This window comes from Micrasema longulum, unplaced genomic scaffold (genome assembly GCF_059751315.1).
Source record: "Micrasema longulum isolate JH-2025_06_02 unplaced genomic scaffold, ASM5975131v1 h1tg002175l, whole genome shotgun sequence".
NCBI classification, from domain to species: domain Eukaryota; kingdom Metazoa; phylum Arthropoda; class Insecta; order Trichoptera; family Brachycentridae; genus Micrasema; species Micrasema longulum.
This window is the reverse complement of record NW_028279340.1, coordinates 51,043-59,845: the sequence shown is the minus strand read 5'-3', so window position 1 is coordinate 59,845 and position 8,803 is coordinate 51,043. Positions and strand designations below refer to the sequence as shown.

General features: G+C 35.9%; 1 protein-coding gene across 1 annotated transcript; it reads left to right on the top strand.

Moving 5' to 3' along the window:
* The first annotated feature begins 1,115 nt into the window (after positions 1-1,115).
* On the top strand, positions 1,116-6,571 carry CSN4 (COP9 signalosome subunit 4). The gene is made up of 8 exons (XM_088239499.1): positions 1,116-1,514; positions 1,592-1,671; positions 1,749-2,004; positions 3,060-3,245; positions 3,567-3,685; positions 3,766-3,920; positions 3,997-4,213; positions 6,359-6,571. Exons 1-8 carry the CDS (start codon positions 1,432-1,434, stop codon positions 6,490-6,492), a joined length of 1,230 nt encoding a protein of 409 aa, XP_088095625.1. The 5' UTR covers positions 1,116-1,431; the 3' UTR covers positions 6,493-6,571.
* The last annotated feature ends 2,232 nt before the right edge of the window (positions 6,572-8,803 follow it).

Sequence of the window (8,803 nt, the reverse complement as noted above, 5' to 3'; positions counted from 1 at the left end):
GGTGGATGTAAAATACTTTTATACATATTATAAAATAATCGCTGATACGTTGCGATGGGCGCACTGGTACAGTGCCTTATGTACCACGGCCGCGGATTAGAAAATGATGGCGCAAAAGTTAATTAGTGTTTTAAGTTAATAGGTAGCAAGTTAGAATAATCAGCGCGCGTATAAATAAAGATGTATGAAATTTGAAGAAGAAAGGTTTGTATGTATCACAGAGGAATTAATTATGCGTTTTATTTTTGTTATTTTTAAATAAGTTTTTAAAATACAAATATTTTTCTAATGGCCATCAATTTGCGAATTATTATCAAAAAAGGTCATGTCTTCCCCAGCGGAAAACATGGGTCAATATTTATTGTTAAAGATATTATTTTCAATAGAAAGGGTTTTGGAATTCCGGGTAATTCGCCGCTCGGTCATTTGATTTTAACCCGAGGTCGTAATTGACACTAACAATGGACGAAATATTTGTAAATACCTAGTAACGGCTCTGGCTAATGGGGATTTATTTTAATGTATTTATTTGTAAAGGCGGTCATTAAAATGGGGATCTTTTCGGAATCGGCTAGCATGAACTAAAAGGTTATATTTAAATGTATTATTACTGAGAAACCCCAGATTAGAGAAAAGAATAGAATGTGTTGGAAAGTTATATTTAAATTCGTATTGAAATATTCTAAAATATCGCCGCGTTTTTTCCCAATACAAACAAGGTTGATTTTATAATCTAAAACGAAAATACCTGCTTATTTTTACGGGGACAAAAGATTTTAATTCCTGAATATTTTAAACAGGTGTGTTTAGCTCGTATCAACCCAATGTTTGGATAATTTATATAGCGCCATTTTTGTGAAAATCACCTCCTATGTAGGTTTATAATTTGTTGCTCCGTAGAGGGTGGTATTTTTTAATTTTAAAACCATGTCTCCATTTTCCCATTTGTTTGTTTGAAAATCAGTATTAATTTGTTTTTTTTTTAAATTTTTTTAATTACTTTTTTATTGGGGTTACATACAATAAACACACGACTTTTTTTTATTTCTATTGTCTATGGTATACCGGAAATAAATGATTCATTCGAATGATTAGTTCGACTATTTCCTTCATTCGATTACTAATCATTCGATTAGTAAATTTAGTCGATTATTTTCATCTCTAGTCGTAGTCTACGTCTACCAGATGTTAACCTATGGTAATATCTGCTTTATGGGACAAGAACATTTTTTTTTCTTGGAAGATCTGATCTTTATTTCTATTTCATTTTTATTTTCTATGCTATTTCTCTTTTATCTGAGCCGGGTCGATGTTTTAAAAATATTGTTACGTTTTAAGGAATTCTGAATATCTTTGCAATTTTTTTACTCTCTAAATAATTCGATTACAAAAACAGATTTTTGGTAAAGACTTGTTTCTCAATATTCTAAAATGCCAATGTCCCTTGTGAACGTTCGCCAGAGTCTAAACGAGTTAGGGAATTCTTGCAGTTCTCACAAAGACCAAGCTGAAAAGTAAGCAGTTAGTATGTTTTCAAAAAAATATAAATGTATCTACTTGTATTTGCTAAAGCTTTATTATTTATTTTCAGGTACAGAAATATACTCATAGATTTGTTGGAAAATCCATTTGAAGAGTTGACAGAGACCTTAAAAGTCTTCATTGAAGCAAGTAAGTCAGGTTACCAATTATTTTATAGATTGGTATTCAACAGTATGCATCCTTTGATTATAGATTTTTAATTTTAGTTGTCAATGAAAATGTGAGTTTAGTGATATCGAGACAGCTTTTGACAGATGTGAGCACCCATCTCACATTATTGCCTGATGATGTATCGAAAGAAGTATCTCACTACACGCTCGACAAAGTCCAACCAAGGGTTATTTCTTTTGAAGAGCAAGTTGCAAGCATAAGGCAACACCTTGCCGATATTTATGAGAGAAATCAAAACTGGAAAGAAGCTGCCAACGTTCTGGTGGGAATACCACTTGAAACGGGACAAAAGTGAGTTAAGCATTTTATATTGTGTTCAATACTGTTATGATCAATATGTTGGGTACCATTCCCACGGTAGTGATTGTTGATTCTGATTTTATAAGAGTTTGTTAAGTCTACTTTAAAATGGCCCCAAAATTAAAATATTTGAGCAAATCATAAGTACGCAAATATGTACTTTTTCTTTTAAAAAAATACTAAAGCGCTTTAATTCATATGAGTATTATTGTAATGTGTAATGCTTAAGACTGTCAAAACTGTTTTTAAAATCTTGTAATAACATTAGACAAAACCCATTAATAAAAAATATTACACTAACATTCCAACTATCCGGATTAATGAGTGCCAGTCGTTATCACATAAAAACTTTCTTCAACATATCCAACAAAGTTAATTGCTTTGTGCTCTAGTGCCCCTTTTTATTTAGATCATCCCGTTTTTTTTTTATTTCCTGATAACGATCATGATGAATGATAGCAATCTGGATGAATTGAAAAGTTCAAATAAATGTAGTTCTACTGTAAATACTAAAAATAATTATTTCTTAGAAATACATTCAGAAAACAACTACTTTTGGAAAAATGCTTCCCACACACACTTAAATTAAGTATAATTATGTATAGTTTAAACGTTTTAAAAACCGCCCCAGTCTGACCATGTTGTGAGAGCAATTAAACAAATAGTTGGTCTATCAAACTAAGTGGATTGAAGTGTCACCCTTCCATTAATTAAAGAAAATAAAGAGTTATAAATTGTCAACACATTTTCTGTTCAGATTTCACTTTATTTAAATAATACATGAACATAGTGTATTCCTTTCATAGGGAATTTTATTTGAGAAAATAATAATTGGATAGATGAAGACACTGAAATTATTCAGTGTGTACATACTATAATTTAATGGTAGTCATATTATATCAACATAATATGAGTTAAGGTTTTCCGAACTTAGTTACACTAAATAAATGGTTCAAGTTTAACCATGACTGATAAAAAGTTCACTACTCACTATGTATTTAAATTTTCTGTTGGCCTTTTTGCTTAAACGCATTGTAAACTTCCAGACAATATTCCGTGGATTACAAACTGGAGACTTATTTAAAAATAGCGAGACTTTACTTGGAGGATGATGATCCAGTTCAGGCGGAGGCTTTTGTCAATAGAGCTTCACTTCTTCAGGCAGAAAGTAGCAACGAGCAATTACAGATCTATTACAAAGTTTGCTATGCTCGTGTTTTAGATTACAGAAGGTCTGTAGTATTTTGATATTGACCTTAGTTTGTATTGTTATAACAGTTATTTATATATACAAATCCTCAATCCTTCAATGTCAGTTTTAAGATATATGTCCCATGAAATATTTTTTTTTTTTTAAATTTCCAAAACAGTGAATACAAATTGATGTACTTGAAATGTATATTTATATTTTTTGATTTATATAATTCCAGTTTTTAACTTAATATTTTTAGCTACTCAAAATTGTATTATTGCAGAATTGTGATTTCTGCATTTAAATGACAACGGAATCCTTGTGATGAAACCTGTATTTCAATATCCTAGTTTTGTTTCAGAAAGTTCATAGAAGCTGCCCAAAGATACAATGAGTTGTCATACCGCACAATTATACATGATGATGAAAGAATGACATGTCTACGTAATGCGCTTATTTGCACAGTATTGGCATCAGCTGGTAAATATTTATTCACACCAAAGCCTATATAAGCTTAAACCCAGATATTGCTAAATACTATGGTTGTATTGCGTTTACAGGGCAGCAAAGATCTCGTATGCTCGCTACGTTGTTCAAAGATGAAAGATGTCAACAACTTCCTGCTTACTCGATCCTCGAGAAAATGTATCTGGATAGAATAATTCGAAGGTCTGAACTTCAAGAATTTGAAGCGTTAATGCAGACTCATCAAAAAGTATTTATTATTTTAACTGATTTCTTTTACTATAATTAGTAAATCTGCGTGATTTTAATAAATTGATTTATTTTAGGCAAGTACTGTGGATGGTTCCCCAATTTTAGACAGAGCCGTATTCGAACACAATTTGTTATCAGCTAGCAAGCTGTACAACAACATAACATTCGAAGAATTAGGGTCATTATTAGAAATACCTCCAGCGAAGGCTGAGCGAATCGCTAGTCAAATGATCACAGAGGGGAGAATGAATGGTTACATCGACCAAATTGATTCTATTGTCCATTTTGAAAGTAAGTTTTACTTCCACAATATATCATCATGTTGGCATGTGTAATGTATCATTAACCTTTATCACATTGTTTTGGCCTATGCTACATTGTTTGCCCTATTTCACATCTTCATCCTTACATTATTTTTACCTATGCCACATTGTTTGACTTATTTTATATTATTTTACCTTTCGAAAGTGAGTTGTATCTATAACATACACTTCTATAGGGTTTTTTCCTATAACGTTTGCGGCCGTCTTTTCCTATAACGGTGGTCCCCCGTATAACGTAGGCCCGTGTCCCTTGACCTTGATAGACACGTTCAGCGGAACTAACATTGATGACTCATCGGCACATCGCTGCTCTGTCCCGGGGATATTCACGTTATACAGTAAGTAAATATGTGAATATCGCGCGATAGATGTCATACGCATTATCTCTCGATGTAGATAATTCTCATTTACAACAAGAAAAAGTTAAACTGTCACGTTGAACTACCCTGCCCGCAAGTTCCGGGAAGATTACGTCATCCCGCGCGAGTCAAGTCCCACCTATAAGGTTCACCCCGATAACGTGGTACCTATCTCAACATTATTGGGGGGTTTACTGTATTCCAAAATCTAGTCTATGCTTATACAGGGTTTATGACCTGTTATTGACTGGTTTATGTGGCAATTTCACACACTGTGTAACATATGAAATTTTGACTACGTTTGAGCATCCATATTTCTTAAATTTTTCTGTTAATTTCTGTGATCTAAGATCACATTTCAGGGGCTTGGGATCACAGGGGGTAGCTACAAAAGTTCTAATTGTGAGTTAGGCTCAGTATCAGCAATGCCATAATCATGTTTTCTCAGTTAGATCAAAATCTATATTTGCGTTTATCATAAAGCCGTATTTTTCTAGTTACTTTTTTTGTGATCCTAAACCCTGAAATATGATTATAACATCACTGAAATTAAGCTTAACTCACAATACGTATTTTCGTAGTTACCCCCATGTGATCCTAAACATCTGAATTCAAACTTAGGCAGAATGGTGAACGTTAAGTGTGGAAAGTGGCCACCTCAAATTCAAATTAGTTTTATTGGACCAAAATAACATTACAAAATAAAATATTTAAGGCCTTGAATTGGGACAACATATCAGTCCAGGAACCCTAAGGATATTATAAACGTATAGTACTCCCCAATAGCAAGAGTATTTGCCTCTTAAACATAGTTGTACGGATGTGAAAGATGTTGATTTCCAAAGTGATCGTGTTAAGCTGCCCGATTGATCTTCTAATCGGCATAACCAAAGGCAGGTTGGTTCTGGAAGTCGGGAGGTAAAACAGTGCGTGCTAACACTGTCTGAGATATCCATCAGGAATATTAAAATTTATACTCTCCAAAATGGCTGAGTTTGTGATATAACCTCTTATCAGCCTGAAAGAATTGGTCAGTGTAAACCCATAAAATGTTTTAAATCTTTGTTGCATACATATAGTATGTTAATCTGCATAAAATGGTTTGAATTGTACCACATTAACCCTTTATTACTAAACTTCTTTCAAATAAAAAAAAAATACTAGGGCTGGTATTCTGAACAGTATAGCGTGTAGATAATGCTTTTTTAGCGCGTATTTAGTTTTTTACACAAAACACATTTAAATAGCATTCTCTATGCGCGCCATATAATTCAGAATACCACTCCAGGTCGCTTGATAGCTTTCTGCAAATAATGAAACGCGTGTTTCAGTTTTTCAAAATTTTCACAATAAAGTTAACAAAACAGTAGAAAATTGGAATGTGCCATTTGTGTTACAATACCTCAAAGTATTCTCAATTTGCAAACATGAAATATGTTGAAACAATTGTTTTGGTTGTTTGAACAAAGCGCAAAACGTGTACTTAATATCGCGTATAAATATATTTTTACCGTTTTTTCAATATTTCACATACGCATCCCTGTTAGTTTCACGCGAGTTAGGCGAGTGAATCTCTAATAAATTTTCTAGCAACCAAAATCATCTGTTTATGTGAAAATGTACTTTAATTGCACAATGGTTTGTACCCGTAGTGTGCTTTGGTGTTAATTTTGGATTTTGTAAGCACTGAAATGGGTTGTAACCGAACTGTCACATGATTCTATAAATGGTTAAGTAGTCTGTTCATTTTCTAGCTCGGGAAGTATTGCCACAGTGGGACAGACAGATCCAAAGCTTGTGCTACCAAGTGAACAGTATAATTGACAAAATCACTGCTAAGGAACCAGAATGGATGGCCAGTGTAATGGAAGAACAGATGATACAATAGTTTTTGTGGCTCATAAACGGAAAACATGTACTGAATCATAATTTAGTCAAAATTTGGTTAATAAAGTGTTTTCTCACAATCCGGGTATCATTATTTACATTGTAAACAAGAATCGTCATCATCATTTCCCTTTTCGCACTCAGTATGGGGCATAGGGCGCTGTATTTGTAAACCAAATGCAGCGTATTTTGATCATCTGTTACTTTAAGGTAAGGTAATCAGTCTCAAGCTTCAGGTGCTAGTTGAGGCGCAACTAAATATTGCACTTCAAACAACCTTTAAAATCTATATTGGAAACGAAGTCAGGACCTCAAGGATGGTAGAGGAACGCATCAACCACTACACAACAAGGCAGCCTTATTTTCACTCGATTTCCTTATTCAAGATTTTTGCTTAAGAATAGCCATCTAGGGAAAAACGCTCGTCCAGGGTTCTGATTCTATTTCACTCACAGAACTATTATATGTGTGAACTATAATATTCCTTTTGCACATGCCGATATCTAAACAGTTATGAAGTATTTTTACGGTAACTTCATTTTTAAGTCCTGTACAGATAAAAAAGACGTAAGGACTGTTACTTATACTTTAAGTAGAAATATGGATGCACTGATATATTTGCGTTAGTCAGGTTGTGGTCACATTGTAGTGTTGCATACTCTGGATCAGTGCTCCATGGTATAGTTAACAGTACTTTATTTCTGTTTTCTGGAGCAGTTTTTTTTATGCAGTCTGCCAAAAATCGGTACTGAAACTGATTTTTAAGCTGGCAACTCTAAATTACAAGTGGCATGCTTTGTGATTGATTTAACATCACTGTTCCGGACGTACATAACTTGTTTAATAAATAAATGAGTTGATATAAATTAATAATGAATGGATAAATGTAGCTAGGTGCTCTGGTATTTGTCAGCTGAGTGCTAGGCCCTCAATAAAGACAAATGGTTCGCTGGTTGGAAAACCCGGTCAGGTCGTTGGAAACAACTCAACCCGGGCCGGCGCATTTGGATGAAGCCGCAGAGCCACGACCAAACGTAGCGAGCCCTGCGAATCATACTACATTGAACCCGACGACACTCGACTCCAAGGATTCGGAGACAAGACGACTCACCGGCGAGTGGGTTAGCAACCAAAACAGTGCTTCATACCCCACAGTTAACAGGATGGCCGCAGCATTCGTGAAGGCACTGAAGGACGGTGAATCGACCGGAGTGACGTCGCAGCCGCGAAGTGACGACCCAAGGATGACGTCATTCATCGCAAGGCAGGCTGGTGCGAGAGACCTACTCCAGTTCTCGGGGGATCCGCTAGAGTGGCGGATTTTTAAAACAGTTCGACCAGTCTACGGAGATGTGTGCATTATCCAATGCAGAAAATATTCTACGGCTGCAGAGAAAACTCACAGGACGGGCCAGACAGACTGTATCGGCCCTACTCGTGGACCCGGGTAAGGTTACTGAGATAATGAAGATGCTGGAATCTGCGTTCGGACACCCTGAGCTTATCGTGGAGACGGTCTTGGAGCGGATGCGGTGGATTCCGAAGCTGCCAGACAACGCGTCAGCGGAAGCTGTGACTGATTATGCCGTCGCAGCGAGGACGTTGTCGCGATCGTCGAGGGATTCGACGGTGAACACCTCTCTTCGCCGAACCTAACCTAACGCGGGCTGCCTCGAGATCAATGCAGGCCCCGCTAAGGCTGAGAGGAATCGCGCCTCTAAAGGACACATGCTACTTAATGTATATAGTGAAAGAAGGAACACACAAGCTCGATGTATGCTGCGAATATTCGGGGCTTAGTATGAAAGACAAGTGGACATTCGTGCGCGATTCCAGACTGCTTCGATCGAAGTGCTGTGCGACAAAGTGCAACATAGACGAGTGCGGAGGAAGGCATCATCGCACGCTACATACGCCGCGCGCCAAGTCGATGGATACACGTATCGTGGAAGGAGGGCTCGGACTAATGGATACCGGATTGAAAAATGGGCATACCCGCTCTCCCTCCCCACCACAGCGCGATTCCCGTTACTCCTCGTATTTTAAGATTTTGATGACATTTTGTGTCATACAATTGATCCCTTTTATTGTAACAGACTAGTTTCAAAGAAATATATTTATATTGTATTTGTTACCATGTGCATATGGGTGCTGGTTATATTAATTAGTCTTGAATAGTGTCGATTTGTTTCCTTTCACATTCCATCCTTATCAAATAAAAGTTCCGCCGATGGTTTTTAAAAACAGTATTTTTTTCTCTCGCAGTTGAGTATTCTAATAAAAGAATCGAAATTTACAAATATACAGGTGGT